General features: G+C 39.6%; 1 protein-coding gene across 13 annotated transcripts in view; it reads left to right on the forward strand.

Moving 5' to 3' along the window:
* nrxn1a (neurexin 1a) overlaps nt 1-18,247 on the forward strand; it is a 149,597-nt gene that overhangs the window by 97,086 nt on the left and 34,264 nt on the right. For 11 of the 13 annotated variants that reach the window (XM_053238983.1, XM_053238982.1, XM_034309210.2 and 8 more), the window contains 3 exons: nt 313-503; nt 754-927; nt 3,727-3,846. In XM_053238983.1, coding sequence (XP_053094958.1) covers nt 313-503; nt 754-927; nt 3,727-3,846 — 485 coding nt within the window. The other 2 variants (XM_053238986.1, XM_053238985.1) reach the window with 2 other exon arrangements.

Below are 18,247 nucleotides of genomic sequence, written 5' to 3' on the forward strand. Positions count from 1 at the left end.
ATACAGTTTTCTTTGTTAAATAATAATATGCTTTTAAAATGAATTTAGTAATAACCTTAGATTCTGTGGAGCATCTGTCATAGAAGTTCCTGTGTATGAACATAGAAGTTCCTGTGTATGTTACTATAACATACTAGAATGGAATAATAACATTTTAGATATTAAATATAAAATCAATATACACAATTATTGAATTCAATAATTGCCACGGCTTCACTAATAAATGGTGCATTGATGTTAAGAGGCGTTATTTTATTTCCTACACTGTGCTTGAGCAGTTTGTGCTTGTTTTCTTCTCTCTGTACTGAACAGTTATCTGCATTATGTATCTGATTTGGGAAATGGTGCTCACCTCATCAAAGGCAATTCTAACACACCTCTCAACGACAATCACTGGCATAACGTGATGATCTCACGTGACACCAACAACCTCCACACAGTCAAGATCGACACCAAGATCACCACACAAACCACTATGGGGGCTAAGAACTTGGATCTGAAAGGTAGGGGTCACCATTCAATTAAAATAATAGCATTGTTCTCTTGCATTTCTTATAATTTTCTTCTGTTTTTGACTGGATTGGATTCAATTGCTTTTATTTTATTTGTACAGTAGTACATTTCACAGTCAGCCACCAGAGGGCAGTACCTTGATAGTTTATATAATGTTAATGAGATTCAAACATTACAAGAATATAGGCTTTCTCTGTACTGCAGTATGTCAATCTGAGACCCCTGTCCTTCACTCTCTAGGTGACCTGTTTGTTGGAGGAGTGTCTAAAGATATGTATAAGGACTTACCAAAGCTGGTGCACTCTAAAGAGGGCTTTCAGGGCTGCCTGGCATCTGTGGACTTAAACGGCCGTTTGCCGGACCTGCTGTCAGACGCACTGAGCACTACAGGACAGGTGGAGCGGGGCTGTGAAGGTGGGCAAAGGAAGATGTGGAGGGGGGATTACTTATTCTGGTCACTTTTCCTGAAAGTACTAAGGCCAGGTGTTCAGTCATAATTCAAATCACATCTCAGGCACTCTATTTCTCAGTCATGCTTTGCTTTGTTTCCTATAACTAGCATTATTTATGGCGTTAATTAACATTGACAAACCATGAACGAAATGTGCAGCTTAATGGAGAGTTTCAGCATTTATACACAGTAACCTGAATTTTGTTCATCATCAAGACTTGGTATCAGGGATTAGAAACAATTTATTTTTCATTTTGGTTCATTCCTGCTCCATTGTTCCATGCCCCCAATTTAGTTGGAAACAGATTAGAATGAAATAAAAGAATGGTTAATAATGTGTATTAACATTTTCAGACCATCTTTCTACTTGTAGTGTGATTTGTTGCTTGCAGAACTGTAGGGAAAAACACAAATTTTCCTGCCATTGCCTCAACTTTTTGTATCTTTCTGTATCTTTTGTTGCCAGGTGTGCAGGAAGTGAAGAATTTAGGCCTATTGGGAAAATGTTTAGGTTAAGGCTATGCTTTTATGAAATCCCACTGGAATGGGAAAAATAATGTTATTAACCGGTTAAGCAATTTTTAAAATAACATTTTCTTTCTGGAACAATTTTCTGAAACAGATTTTGTTTGTGTTTTAGATTACATTCAAAGGAAAATTTTGATTTTCATTTGTAATCCCTGCTGGGTATCATATCAGTTTATTTATGGTCATTTATGAGGACCTGTTTTCAGGCATGGATGGTATAAATATTGGCTATTGTTCATTATTTAGCTACATTATTTAATATAGCTGTTAATCATTTTTTAACATGATCTCTTATGATGCATTAATGCTAGAGTTAATAGTTTCTTAATTTGAATTAATGCCATTGACTAATTCCACCTTAATGACAGGCATTACCTATTTTTCTTCTCATTCTCCACTCTTTTAGTATTTACCACCTACTTGTGATCTTTTCCTTTTTCCTGTATGTTTACTGTGCAGTTTTAGCACCATGTTTGCATCTCATCCGCTTTTCCCGTGTTCAGTTCTGAGCACTAACGTGCACCCAATCCTAACCCTGTCTGTCTTGTTCTCACTCCTTTTCCCTCTTTTCTGCTTTTCACCTTTTACCTATTAATTTTCTGTAATCACAAACATCTTTGTGCCTTTACTAACATCTTATGTATTTTGCTTTTCTTTATTTGTTTGGCTGACAAAAGTTGCGTTGATGAAAGCTGACCTGCAAGGTAGATAGATATATGTATGTTTAAACCAAGTGCCTCCCTGAACCCCTCCTCGAGTTTGAAAGTCTAATGTCGTCGATCATTTTTACCTACGTGACATTGGAGTCGAATCATCCCTGTAAATACAAGCACTGAAAAAAAGCACACAAATCTTGTATTTACATCGCCCAGAGTCTGAAAGTGTCCTGTGTCAGTCTCCTTCACTTTTGTGTCATGACTGTTTTTAACAGCTCACATTTATGTATTGTTGTTAATGAAGGCATGTGATTGGCTTTAATGCTGTCCTTCCTGACTCTGATCCCCTTCACCTACTGCATGTAGTCTAGACCCCGTAAGTTTAAATAGAATCTGATGGAAATGAGTTACAAATTGCAAATTAGTTGAGATTCCCCATGCAGTTAAATATTGCTATCATATTGCTATCATTTAATGGGAATGCAACAGAATGACTTTTTCCAGCTAAATAAGGCTTCACTTAGGAGACGGTGCATGCTGTGTGCCTCACTGGCCCTACTACACTGCACTTTAAGTGAGCTCCAGTAGCACACATAAGGAGAGACAGAAGAAACTGAGCTCATCTGGATTGTATTACCTGTAGTCTCAGAGCCTCATCTGTCCTGTCGGCCACCTCTGCACGGGTGATTGGCCAAATGGCTGGATGATAGAGATGAGAGGGGTCTGACGGCTGAGTGCCCTGCTTTACATGCCTACTAGAGTGCTGAGGGTAATGGGAACAGAACTGTTGCTGCCGGCTAAAATATGCCTGGCCCGTTGCCCTGCTGCTTCACCACTAGACACTGAGCACAAAATGACCCCTTCCAGATGGCCTCCGTTTATCTTTGGGCTTCATTTCCCCAGGCATTTTTTTAACATCCACTTCAACAATATCAGCGACAGACTTCATTATCACAAAGGAGACCTGTTATCATTACCGTAGCCACAGAAGGAGGCTGTCAGTGAGCCAGAAATTGCCTTCAAGGCTGACTGCAACATTGCAACAAAATGCAGCCATCCTTATAAAGTAATTATCAAGGAAATATGAGACTAGTTTGCAAAATATTTCAACAATATTGATATCAAAGGACATGCTAATAATTGGCTTCTAATCAAGGAATAGTCACATACTCACATTATTTTGTAACAAAAATATTAACAAATCTGATCAATAAAAGGTTTTTGATTTTAATTAATTTTCAATAAATGATAATACTCCAACTACCAATTATAATATTTTATATTTTCTCATTCCTTGCTTGCCTAAAGTTCATTCACTCATATAAACCATTATACATTACTGCACTTAGTTTTAGTCTCCTTCTGCTCTACTGCACATGATATGGAGTAAATCTACAATTACGCAGCATCGTCACATAGTTTAATCAGTACTAGGCCCATGTGGAACATGATGAAGAGATTCCTTACGTGAATTGTTGCCACGTTAATAGTCATTTTGCTAGACTGTTCTTCTGATTATTGGTCAGTGCCCATGAATTTAAATGACTCTCTCAAACTTCTCTGTGTCTCTCTGTGCAGGTCCCAGCACTACCTGTCAGGAAGACTCGTGCTCCAATCAGGGTGTGTGTCTGCAGCAGTGGGAGGGCTTTACCTGTGACTGCAGTATGACGTCGTTTGGAGGGCCGCTCTGCAACGATGGTGAGTGAATGTTTATGCCTCCTTACTCCTTAAGTGTGAACAGATTCTGAAACATGAGACTACTGAGATCCATCATTTACCCAACTTGTCAGGCTGATTGCCAAAAATGGCTGTGCAAATGGTTTAACAGACACAGAGTGTCTCTAAATGACACTGATTCAGCTAGTCTTTAAAAATATCCAGACTTAAAGGGAACATGATGAAACATGAGTCCAAGTCCATGCCCGGTCTAGACTGAGTAAAAACTGTGGTGACTAATGTGGTGAGAGTCCAAATAAGAGCAAAGAAATCAAGTCTGTTTTGAGACCAGACATTCAGCACAATTTAGCTGGCAAAATTTCATTTTTGGAGTCTTTTGAGAGCTACAGATTCACTTGGTCAGTTAATTTCACTGTCTAATTAGAGGTTGTGGCTATAATCAGCATAAAATTGTACTTGTTTAGTAATTCTGGCTTTTAAGCATACCACAAGAGGGTAAACGGAATAGGAATAGGAATTTACAGGAGTAAGAATTTATATCCCCTGAATTGACTCAAAATGTGATCAAGAAAGTAAATACAAATTTTATTACTTCCACCATGACACAACCAAAATAAAATAGACCCAAAAACAATTTGTAAGAGTTAAAACAATTTGCTTCAGTATAAATTATATAAAAGAAACAAAAAATACAATTATAATTTTAGAATTGATTATAAATAAATAAATAGAGACTAATACAAAGAACAGATACAAACCAAAGTAAAATTAGCAGCAAACTGAAAACGAGTCCAACACATTAGGAAACAAAACATATTGCTTCCATACTGCAGCTCAACACAACACACAGCTGCTGTTTGCTTTATACTCTGACACAAATGATCATTCACCCAGCACTCATAATATTCAAAGTGTCTCACTGGTACACCACTAGGGGGCATGATAGGACCACACTGAGCCAGAAGCTTGAAAAATATCACTAGTTTATGGACACGTGTGTCTCAGTCCTCTGCGGCAAAGAATGACTAAAACATTTTTCACACTGGTATGAATTATATTGCTCATTTCCATGTGGAGAGCATACGTGTGTGTTGTTTATGAACCTGTTTGTGACACTGCACTGTCTTCACAAAATAAAAGACTTGCCTACAAATTGACCCAAGAGCCTCGGATCTCTCGTACACTCCCAAAGTGCTGAGTGCCAGAAAGCGGAACGACGCAGAAAGTCCTTGAGCTGTTTTAAGAAGCGGATGTGTTACCACACTGCGAGCCAGCTAGCTGATAAGAGGCTGCTTTTGTTCTGGAAAACCATCCACACAGCTCACCTTGCATCCTCCATGTCCCTGTCCCTGCAATGGAGATGAGAAAATGTCTCTCAGAGGCTTCAGATAAGCTAACCTTTCTCAGTCTTGCTTCATTTTCCCTCCTGATCTTTTCACTCTACTTTCTCTTTTTTCATACTTTTTTCTAAAACCTTTTCTCGCACATGGTCAGTACAAGGACTCTTATAAAATTGATAGGAGGAGAATGTGCAATCCTTCGTTTTAACACATACCACTGAGTCATGGACACCTACACATTCACATTTTTCGTTAACTGCCAAATCATTTTTGTTTCCTCTCACACCTACTGCCATATTCATAAATTTGAAAGGACAACATATTCAGCAGCCATTCATACCCACATGCTAAGGGATTGGTCACTAAATCATAGAGAAATGAGTGACTCATTCTATGTCTCCTACTCTGCTGCTGGCTGGAGATTGTACTGTATTTCTCTCTTTGTAGAGATTAAATTTTCCTGTAATGATAAGAACACACAACAGTTTTGACCTTGCTAGAATATTAGGCTTGTTCTCAAAAAAGTGCTTTCTCCAGAAAATTGGGGATTGTAGTTAAAGCTATAGATTATTATTATTTATTTTTTTGATACTGAGGTTACAGTTAGGGTTAGGGGTAGACAAACCATTATTTAGCACTTTAATGGTAACACATAGGTCAATGGAAATATTCAGGAGCCTCTGCACCAAATGAACTGCAACAGATCCTTACAGTGATGAACATAATGTACATGCATAGCAGCCTGTGGCATACCAAGCTGAGAAAGAAATAGTGCCAACCAAAGCTGACTGCTGATCACACAGTGATCTTGCCTTATGTTTCTGTGAAAAGCTGTACACATCACAAAAACTAAACACTTACTGGCCACTTTTATAGGAACACCTGTACACCTGTTCATTCTAACAATTATCCAGTCAGCTAATCATCTAACAGCATTGCCGTGCACAAATACATGCAGATACAGGTCAAAAACTTCAGTTAATGTTCACATCAAACATCAGTATGGGGAAAAATCTGATCTCAGTGACTTTGACAATGGCATGGCTGTTGGTGCCAGATGGGCTGGATTGAGAAACTGCTACTTTCAGAAACTACTGAGCTCCTTAGATTTTCATGCAAAAGAGTCTCTTGAGTTTATACAGAATGGTGCAAAAAACAAAATACATCCAGTGAGTGGCAGTTCTACAAGCAGAAATGCCTTGATGATTAGAGAGGTCAGAGGAGAATAGCCAGACTGGTTTGAGCTGACAGGAAGGCTACAGTAACTCAAATAACCGCTCTTTACACCTGTGGTGAGCAGAAAAGCATCTCAGAATGCACAACTTGTCAAACTTTGAGGCGGATGGACTGCAACAGCAGAAGACCACATAGGGTTCAACTCCTTTCAGCAAAGAACAAGGTTGTGAGACTACAATTTGCATAGGCTCACAGAAACTGGACAGCTGAGGATCGAGAAAACATCACCTGGCAATCTTCAACTGTCCAGTTTTGGTGAGCCTATGCCCACTGTAACCTCAGACTCCTCTTCTTATACAGTATAAAACTCATTTAAGTTATATAATTAGACCTTAAGGACTGTTGTACCTTAAATGGGCACATTATGCTTAAAAAATGACATGGAATTGAGCATTCTAATTCCAGTGACAAGCAAAGGTGAAGTTTACTACCTTCTTGGTCCCTTTTTTGCAAAAATATATAGCTAGCTTTAGCAGATGGGTTGGAAAGTTTGAGCACATTAGCAGATTTTTTTTACCCCCATTTTCTCCCAGTTTGGTTGCTGCCAATCTCTACCCACTAGTCCTTCTTTATCACACAACAGCTTGCTCATTGCCGACTAGTGCATTAAACGCCACAAAGACTATGGTTGATAGTTGGGATCTGATGGTCGACAGTTGTCTTGGGGCATCAGGGTTGTTAAAGTGGACTAATGTCCTAAGTCCTCAATCACATAATGCCACATAACTGCTTTCTATCTCCAGACAGAAGATTAATCAAGAGCCCATTCACAGCTATCCTGCTCAGAAAATACTTTCCCTATCTGTAATAGGGAGTATCGCACACATACACAACCAACCCTGCACCCAAACTGTTCACCAATTGCTGTGTGAATATCCCAAATGTGTAATTATGTCAATCTGGTACTTATCACTTTCATCAATGCATAACTCACTCTTGTTCACACACCCTCGCAGCAAGTTTGACAAGCAAAGTAGCACTTTGATTTCTGTCAGTTATCATGGGACACTGTTGAATGTTGTGATTAAAAGGGGAAAGTGATGAGAACAGGCCATGCCGCAGACTGCGTGCTGATTAGCTATGCATAAGTGCACTTAAGCAGACTGATACAGGTCTGATATGGTGTGCTAAGGATAAAAAATGACCACACTGACATGTTGGAGGTAAAGATAGATAACACACTCCTGCTCCGAGAAATTAAATCTGATACGATTGTGCTGTTCACCGGTAAAAATAGCCCCCTGTCCCCTTTCAAATGGAACATCTTTTCTACAAAGCAATGCATCATTTTTAATTAACTTGCTGCTATCAGCAATCTCCGCTGTAATAAAAAGTCAATATTCTCAAGTTAGAGTGGTCGTGGTGGTTGTGGGAGGTGGATGTTCTTACTTTAACACATTTTCTGAAATCATTAGACAGATGGAGAAGTGTGGAGTAAAGTAAATGTAAATGTGGAAAGAAAGGAGAACTAATAATAAGGCTAAGAAGAATAAGTGTTTCCCAAAAGGACAAAAATCTACCTGCATCACAACAGAAAAATCATTCAGTGCAACACAATATGAGATGCATTATACTGAAAGAGTGAGATATTGCAAAGAAAAATGAGAAGGGAAATCCATGTAGTTCAACTTTTAGTATCCTTGCTGTTACATTATGTTTGACTACTTCAATGCAAGTGTTGTGTTCAAAGTTCCTTTGAATTAGCTTTTGAGGTTAACTGAAGTGAACGGACTTAAACGTGGTTCAACCAGGTATGTGTTACTACAAGGCAGTCTGCTACCACCAGGTGGCAACCTTGTAAGCAGTACAATCTCTCTTTTTTTTTTGTCCCAAAATGTCAATGGGAAATCCATTTTTAAATACATCAGATTACACCTGAGTGTTTATATTTAATCATTTATTCCACTAATGTGCCAGTGTTTTGTGTCATTTGCTTGAATCCCACTGAAAAATATAGTCTTCAGAATGACTTGCTGTGATTTCCCTCTGAAGATTGAATGATTTTCGAGACCCCAGTGAAGCAGCTCTAACAGCTCAACTTTGTCAGCTATAATTATGCGGCGCTAACAGTCCTAACTGCAAGAGTGAGAGCTCCGCACATGGGAGGATATGACATGAGCCACACTTTCGGCTTTCCCAAGTTCACAGCCCAAACACAGCCGGTGTTGGGATACATACAGTGCAGTACCTGTAGGCTTTATTATCCTTTATTTCATGCACACACGTCACATTGTTTATGGAGGTGTGATAGTTTGCTATAATGGGGGTTGACACTATAATAATCTCAGGTAGTGGTTAGGCTTGGGTGTAAATTACTAGTAGTTTTGTGATTTCCTGTTATGCTGGTTTAGGAGGTTATATTTCACTGTTTTTCTTTTGGTGCTATATTCTTCAATATTTTTTGTCTTTCATACAGAAATAATGGTGCCCATTATTTATTTATTTTTATCCTGTGTCTGGTTGGTTTAGTGCTTCCTGAAGCGTTGCTCGCTAAGGCTACTGTTTCCACGGCATTGACTTGTCACTGTCCATGGTGCTGAAGTTCATACAAAGGACTGGGCTTATGTCATACAGGCTCTGAGCGTGTTAAGCACAGAAATTCCAAGGACTGACTGTTCGCTCTCAGACATTATGAGAACAAAATGAATTCATCCCACTGAGTTTGGGACAAAGTGTGAGAATAGAACTTTGGCAGGGTTTAATTGTGTAATAAGCCCAGCCAGCCATTTCTCTCTCTCTCCTTTGTCTTTCGCTTCCTCTCTCACTCTGAATCCCAGCTGAGCTGCACCTGCCCACTGAACCGCCCCCCTCTTGCACCTCTTTTCTCCTAACAGAGAGAAGGATAGAATGAGACAGGGAGAGGAGGCTGGATAAACAAGAAGAGAGTGCAGCCTTGCACAGCCTTGCAATCTTCCACGATAGAGGGGGAGGGATAGAGAAAAGTGAAACAGAGAGAATAAGGGAGAGAGAAGGAGGAGGGGGAGAAAAAAAAGCCAACCGGGCTCCACTGTTCTCTTTCTCTCCTTTTCTCGCTCTACTCCACTTATTCGCCAGGTCTGGCTGGCACAGAAATAGGCTGCGGTCCTCTACAGAAACTGGACGAGAGATTATCGTGAAGAGGGAATGAAGAGAGATAAGGAGGATGAAATTTGGCTTCATACTTTGTCTCATCACTTCTTGTGACTTCGTCCTTGCACACATGTTTTCAATACAGCCTACTTTTCTGAGGAGCTCCATTTTTCCTCCACACTACTATATCTTTTTCTTTCATCTACCACTGCTTTTTTGGTGACGTTTCACCTCATGCTTCCTCCGAGAGGTGCTGTAGTCGCAACCAGTAGCAGCCAGTGTGCATGTGTAACTGTGTGGGAGTGTGTGTCGTTTGGGGAGGGGGAGAAGCTCTGTGGATGGAGTTAAACGCTGCAGCAATGATCTCGTCGTGTGTGTGCCACTAGCCACTCCGCTCGTCTCTTTCCCCTGGGCTTGAGGGATGCAGCCTCCGCTCTATGGCTTGCAGATTGAGGCTTTAGAGTATGCCAGTAAACTCCAGGAGTACTGGGAGAGCGCAGATGAAGACTTCTCTCACTGTTCTTCCTTCAGATCTACTGGAATATTGCCCTGGATTCTCATGTTTGCCCAGTTCTTTCTCCTGACGGATTTCCACTTTTGTGCAGAATGTAGAACTGCTCGTTCTACTTAAATGCATCATTATGACAGTCCCAGATACTTGAAGAATCTTCCAATCAGGGTGGATTTTATTTTGTGTTGTTACCTTGGTGGTCTGTCGCTGATGTTGTCCCATTGCACGGTAAGAGTAAAAAGCATGAGAGAGGACATGAGTTGCCAGGTGTTCTGAGTGTTCCCCCCCTGCTTGTGCTCAGTAATTGGACTGAGGAAGCATGTGTGGAAAAGCAGCATGTGTGGGGTCCGGTGTGGCTCCTCTTCGCCTGAGCTCCACTCTGCTCCCGCTAACGCTGTGTCTGATCCTCTGGGAGCCTGTTCCAGCCTTCAGCTCAGCCACCGCTACGTCCGGGGGTCAGGGAAACCATTATCAAGCTCAGGACATGCCTCATCAGAGATCCCACGCCTCCCTGCGCTCAGGCCACAGTGCGTAGAGCTTCTCTTCATACTCATATATGCTTGTCTGATTACTCATCATCCAGTGAAAGGGAGAATGATTGCATGATTATAAGTGGTGATGCAAAGAAATTGCAGAAATATTAGTGAACATGCCGTTTGCTCTGAATGTATAATGATTCACGGAAGGAAGAATTCTGTAACGTTTCTTGAACCCATCCTTGATACCTGAGACTCAGATTATTGTCTGGTCATGTAGTGAGCATGTGCAGTGAGTATATTTGTGTGTGGCTGTGTGTGTGTGTGTGTGTGTGTGTGTAATGCAGTGTGCAGGCCAAATTGAATGTCTTAGGTTCATGAGGGAAAGAGACAGGCTTTTAAGAGACCATTAGACCCAAGGGCTTGGGACTCATTTGTACACTATGCCTGTTATTCCCCTCTCCATTGAAACTCATTTCCAGCATATTGCTATAATAGCTCATTTGCTTGCCCTCACAGGAGCTGTGCACACTGTAAAATGGACACCTCCTGAACAATCCCTCCAGCCTTTTGCCTCCCGGTCTGTTGTCAAGCGTCTTGTTGCGACTCGCAGTTTAAAACTATCAGGCCGATTTGCACGCTGTGTGCAGAGGAGCCCAAGCTGTCAGACTGTGATGCTCTAGGCTTATATAACAGGACCTGGCTGCCTCTCACTATTATTCTAACAGATTGAACTCTGATAAAAAAAAGTGGAACATAATTGAACTCAGGCAGGAATGCGTGAGGAAGTGAAAGTTTGTGATGTGAAAGGAGTCATTCATCATGCTTTCACAGAGATAGTATCTTTCGTTTTTCGTTAATGCTCTTCTTTTTCTTCAACATCTCTCTATCTCTCTGTCTTCTCCTCGTTTTGAGAATGTGTGTGACACAGCTGGCATCTCTAATGGCTGGGCGTGCTGAGATCACTGAGCCACTTTGCACATGTGTGTCACCCCAGGCAGCGAGGCAGCACATGAAGATCTAATGCTTCTGCCTCTTCACTCCCTCTTAACCATAAACACCCCCCCACACACACACACAAACTCAAGAGACTCTTACAGCCACCCTCAAAATATACATCGAGGAGCCACACATCTTCCTAACAACAGAAATCCCACACATACCCAGGAAGTCCATATAATCCACCTTATTCCAATTTTACCACACACACACACACACACATCCCTCCTGCCACCTTCTACAATCACTAAATTTCCAAATATGCCACACAATCAGATTCTTTCTGACAGTAAATGCACATATTACATACAGTATATAAATACAAATATAGAAAATTTAATTCTACATCTACATGCCTGCAACATTAAATAGTAATATTCAATTCATTCAGACATGAAATGTGATATTCATATTCTTACACCAAAATAAATTACTTTCCACAACTGATCCGTGCAAGATTTCCAACTGTTTTTTAACTCTTCGCTCCACTGCTTCATACAGTAAAATGAGCAGTGTGAGTGCTGTAAGCGAGCTCTCTCGTCTCTTTAATAACCATTTAAAAGCTACCATTTAAAAGCTATTACTCGTATGGTATGTTGTGCACAGCATTGAACCATGTATGTATGTGTGTTTGTGTGTGTTCGCGTGAGTTCTCTCGCTTTCTCTCTCAAGTGATTAGATGCAAAGTGTATATGAAAGCAGAAAGCGAGACGAATTATAACTCTACACTCCTACAAAGTGGTTTGATGTGAAGGCCTTTTTCTCTTTTTTTCTTTTTCCTCTTGTTCCCTCTCAATTTGTCTCTCTATTTCTGCCAAATGAACAAGCTGTACATGTGTTTAATGCTGCCTTGTTAACCACTGTTTAACCTCCTTAGCTAACTTCACATTCAGTGAATAAGACGAATCAGATTAGAAGACAATATGCTAATATATGATAGGATATGATTTTTGATTCAAAAGGAAACAATTTGATATTTGACAAAATCTATTATGATATGATACAATATGATTTATGATTCATACGGCAAAGATTCGATATTGGACAATAGTACTGAATCTTCTATGACATAATACAATATGATTTTCGATTCATGAGGTGATTCAATATTTTATGATGCCACTGAATCTGCTATGATATAATATGATATGATATGATAAGTATTTACGATTCATAAGGGAATGACTCAATATTTGACGATACCACTGAATCTGCTACAATGTGATACATTTTTGATTCATAAGGCAATGATCAATATTTAACAATATCACTGTATCTGCTATAATGCAATACAATCCGATTTTTGATTCATAAGGCAACGACTTGATATTTGACAATAACTCTGAATCTGTTATGATACAATATGATACAATTTCGATTCATAAAGCGATTTGATATTTGACAATATTAGTGAATCTTCTATGGTATGATGCCTTATGAATCGAAATCATATTGTAACAATTCAATATTTAATTATGCCACTGAATCTACTACGATACAGTACTACGATTTGCATTCATAAGGCAATTTGATATTTGACGATACCACTGAAACTGCTGCAATACAATACGATACAGTTTAGTAGTCTCCAATCAATACGCGCCCAACTTTGTTCAGAATCTGGGGTAGGATCGTTACCCCACTAGGGACTGGTGCCATCTTACATTTACATTTCGTTATTTAGTAGTTGAAGGTGTAGTAATACACAGCACCACTGTTTATCTGCTTAACCTGACAGTCATAAGACTAAACATTTATATAACAAAATTACACAGAATTACACAAAATTACTCAGGGGTTAGAAGTGCAGACATAACTATAATGTTGTGTTTTCGATGAACGCAACATAGCTAATCATAGCTTCACTGAGGTGTGTAGGACATACAAGGTGCAAATTAACACAGCAGTATAGACACTATAACCATACACTCTACATTATATGTTACTTCTATCCAAAATGATGGTTTCACAGCACCCAAATTACTGAATGTATGAGATCAGCTATACGTCCACCTTGGCAGAGTTTACTCTCCCTATCTTTCTCTCTCTTGGCTAAAAGTGTTATGTGTGTTTGTGTTTGAGTATGAGAGTTTGTATGAGTGTGTTTGTGGGTGTACGTATAGCATGTGGGATACATGATATAGTCACATGACATGCTGACTCTCAAACACTGTCCCACTCTCCCAGAAGGAGCGAAGGAGTGAAAGAATTGAAAAAAAAGTATGTGTGAGAGAAAGTATGTGTGTGAGTGTGTGTGCGAGTGTGTGAGAGAGAGAGGGCAAGAGATCCTCAGCTGTGAGGAGTTGTGGTGTGTAATCTAAACTCACTGAGGCCGAAACCCCGGAGAGATTTCTCATCCTGTCACTGTAACTCACACTCGCTGAGCTCAAAGCATGAGATAATGACAAACACGAACACACACACACACATTTTTCTTTCCATGTCATTTAATTTCATTTGGGAATTTTATGAAAAAAATGTTCCTTCCTTTCTTCCTTCCTACCTTCCTTCCTTTCTTATCACCTTTTTCAGTACTTGTTCTTTCCTTCATTCCATCCATCCTTCTTTCCTTTCTTTCTTTCTTTCTTTCTTTCTTTCTACCATTAGTTTCATTCTTTTCTCTTTGTTCTTTCTTTCTTTCTTTCTTTCTTTCTGCCTTTGTTCCAGTCTTCATCCCATGCCTTCTTTCTTTCTTTCTTTCCATCCCTTTCTGCCTTTGTTCCATTCTTCATTCCATGCCTTCTTTCTTTCTTTCTTTCTTTGTTCCATTCTTCATCCCATGCCTTCTTTCTTTCTTTCTTTCTTTCTTTCCATCCCTTTCTGCCTTTGTTCCATTCTTCATCCCATGCTTTCTTTCTTTCTTTCTTTCTTTCTTTCTTTCTGTTCCTCCATTTCAATTTTTCACAGCTCTGTGTTTTCTTTGGGCTCCAGCCAGGCTCATTAAAGGAAAAAAAAACCCATAGCCAAGCAAAACAGCAGCTGCTATAGAGTGTCACAACCAGCAGCCCAGAATAACAGTCATGGCCTAATTGGCCCCTGAAAGGTCAGCAGGAGAGAGAGAGAGAGTAGCGCTGCTCCTGACCACAAACCCCTCAGCTGATTTTACTCCTGGAGAGCAGAGAGGTGAAAAGCTGTCTTTATCACATGGGGAGATCTGAGCTCTCTCTGGCCGAGCTGAGATATCATCCTGCTCTGTGTGTGTGTGTGTGTGTGTGTGTGTGTGTGTGCCTTAAGAAACTGCGCATATCTGATTCCACTCAGATTTTATGTGTCCTGACCAGCGTAACAATGTAACTGACAGACCAGTGATTCTGTAGAATGTGTGTGTATACAAAAATGAGCTTCATATCAGAACCTTCACCACAACTGGGAGAGACAGTAGGAGCTAGGTTTTCCACAACGGCCAAGTGTGAGGTAATTGTGAATCTTCAGCAACATATATGTAGTGTCCAGGGAAAATTCTTCACATGGTGAAACTTTGACATTTTCTACTATGTATAGTTCTGAAAACTACAGACATTCTTGAACTGAAATATACTATAATATCTCCACCAAAAGTAAAGTTATAGCTGGTTACCGTGAAAAGTGAAAAACTGATATTGGATTACAAATTAGTTGATTACCCTTCTATCCGTTTTGCTACAGCACAAAGCTATCCAACAGCTTGATCTGTATGAGGAAATCACACTTAGCTAGTGAGGCTTTAGACATCTTTAGGCACAGTGGCTGTTCTTACTACTGTGTTTATTAAACTGGCTCCTTACTCGACATGAGCTGTTTATGCAGGAACACAGCACAGGCAAGACAAAAAAACATTTCCACATTGTTTCAGTGAAATATATGTTTTGTTAAAAGAAAAAAAAAACAATTTTTGCCAAAAATATTTTAGACTGTTTGCCAGAGTTCAGCCAAAGTGACATGCGAATGATTTTTCCAAACCCCCCTACACATGTATGATGTTCAAAAAACAGATTACATTAGCCCAGTTCTGAGCCAGCGTACAGGACTCTTGAAGTCTGGCTTATGTTAGGAGGCTGAAGTCAGCAAACCTTCCCTAGAGTGTGTGTAAGTGCATGAGTGTGTTGGCAGGATTATTGCACAGAGGAGAAAAGCCCATCACGCTCTGTGCCTGCCAGTCGTAAACACCACGGTTCATTTTAAACCTTCACCTCGAGTCAATGCCCAGCCAGGCAGCGAGAGACAGGAGTCAGATTTACGAGCGTCCAGCAAACTCTTTATGCTGATGATAATAGTCAGCAAGCACACACACACACACACACACACACACACACACACACACACACACACACATATATACTCATGCGTATACACACACATACACCTCGGGTGGCCAGTGTTTTGCTCAGGCTGCTGTCTGTAATTACCCTGTTGGTTTGGATTTCTCTGGTGTCAGTCTGGTAATTGGAGTTGCAGTAATTCCCTTTTTAATGGCCTGTTTATTATTGCAGAAGCCTCAGTTTTGTGTGTTGTGCATTGAAAGTTTAATAAACAAAATAAAATTGCAAGTAATATTTGATGTACTCCTCAAATTTGCATGCCAACCACATTTACAGGCGTATGCCAATAAACACACTCTTTGTATTGCTATATGTGTGGTATATCTTTGTTAACACAGGTATTATCATGGCTAAATAACACTGTGTATACCTAACACTAACCAGAATCTCAGTATTTAGTATGTTGGTTCTTTTAGTTCTTCAAGTATAATTCTTCATGATCGAAACCAACAAGGTTAAATTTGTCATGTATTCTTGTCATCATGGAGACCTTGGTCCTCACAAAGTGCTATAGTGGACATAAAATTGCTTGTCAGCAGGATTAGTTAGAAAATGCACTACAGTCGATCTGATTTATGGTGTCCTCCTACTTCCTTACTTTCATCAGACAGACTTCTCCCTATGTCACTACTGAGTACTTTTGATTTTACACTAAAACTTAGACTAGTACATGAGAAAATGCTGCACATAAATTGCTCGACTTTTATATTTCTTCCATTCACATGTAGAGAATAATCATTTGTTCATATAGATTCCGGCCGCCCTGTATAGAACTGTGTTATAGAGTGTGATATTAGCTTGCTTGAGCCTCCAAGCCTCTGGCAACAGAAAAAAAGGTTTCTTAATTTAATTTTTCGGCACATAAAACATATTAGGCTTATGATGGGATTCCGGAGGGCCAGGTAATATCTGTCTCATTAGAGTATTGCTCCAAGGCACTCACACACTGTCCTCGTTTCTCTCCCTCACTCTTTCTCCCATTTCTGGTTCTCACGTCTACTTCTTGTGTAATGCTGATTGACCTTTGAGTGTTGTTGAAGCGTTTCTCCACAAGCGTTTCTCCACAAGTGGTGAAGACGTATTTAAGAGGCTAATGGTTTGGTTTGCACAGAGTCCGTGCTTCATTTAACAGCTTCAGAAAATAGACCTCAAAAAAGAGGGTTAACCCCATTAGACTTCAATAGTCATCAATGGGCTTCTTAACCAACTCTGGCATAGGGGTGAAAATTGAACAGAGAAGGAGAGAGAGAAGGAGAGAGGAGTGATAATATGAGGGAGCTGCTGTGGAGCTCCATCACATGAAAAGACTGAACTAGACTAGTATGTTGGTTCAGTCTATTTCTACTTTCCCCACAGGAATAACAAAAAATCTAGGGTTCAAAATGGCATGATTGTATTCTCTATAATGAATACAATCATAAATATACATTGTATACTACATAATATTCCTTGTTCTACATAGCATGAAGAACTATCACTTGCTATATTATATTCATGTGACTACCCATCTGTCAAATTCACTCAAGGATGCACTTCCTTCAGAATTATCTCAAACTACTTCATTTTTGTACATTTTATGACTCAAAATGTGTTAAGTTTTGATCATTGCATGTAAGAATGATGCAATAAGACAGAGGCAACTAAAACCCACTCCAGTCTTAAGTTGGATTAATTTGGAGCAGGAGTCATTGCAATTGTAATGAAGTATTTGGTAATAGCATAGCTAGCATAAATAGCTAGTTTTCTGGTTTGTTGCTGCCAGTTAAGAGGAGGATTTGGGGGAAAATATTAATATTAATATATTAATTTGTTAATAACTGACATAGCTACAACAAAGGATTAAAACAAGCAGAGTGACAAGCTGTGTAGCTGTTGCTAACCGTTTCATTTTAGCTTTTGCAGATTCAGAGGCAATAGCGTTGTCCATGAACTTGGAAATGTTGTCTGAGTAGTACATTATGAGAGTATCTTTGGCATACTAGCAGTAGGTAAAATGTAAATATAAGATCTTGTACTGGCAGATATCAAAACTCTAGAAAAAACCTGACAAGACAGAAGTTAGCTAACATAATGACCTAATCAATGTGAAATAGTGTAATCAAGTATTAAAATGATTTATGGCTTTCCCTCATTTTTAACTGGCTAACACTGTGTAGTTATCCTTCCTATTGTTGCTAGGCATTGTATGTGATACTATTCAACACTATTCAACAGCAGTTTTATGAGGAGGAAGATCTATTTATCTTATTTAAACAGGGAGTGATATCTCCTTGCATCCCCCACTCCAAAATGAGACTGTGGTTATTAAAATGTTGATGCTTAAACACTACGGTACACTGCTTTGGAGCAGGGCTTAGTATGAGGTGTATGCATAGATGGCCATTTTAAACACAGCATAAAAACAAAACAAAACAAAAAATCACCTCCAGCTTTGAGTGTGTGTGCATACGTATCTGCCACGTATCTGACAGCCTCATTAACAAGCAAAGCTCC

This window comes from Pangasianodon hypophthalmus, chromosome 12 (genome assembly GCF_027358585.1).
Source record: "Pangasianodon hypophthalmus isolate fPanHyp1 chromosome 12, fPanHyp1.pri, whole genome shotgun sequence".
NCBI classification, from domain to species: domain Eukaryota; kingdom Metazoa; phylum Chordata; class Actinopteri; order Siluriformes; family Pangasiidae; genus Pangasianodon; species Pangasianodon hypophthalmus.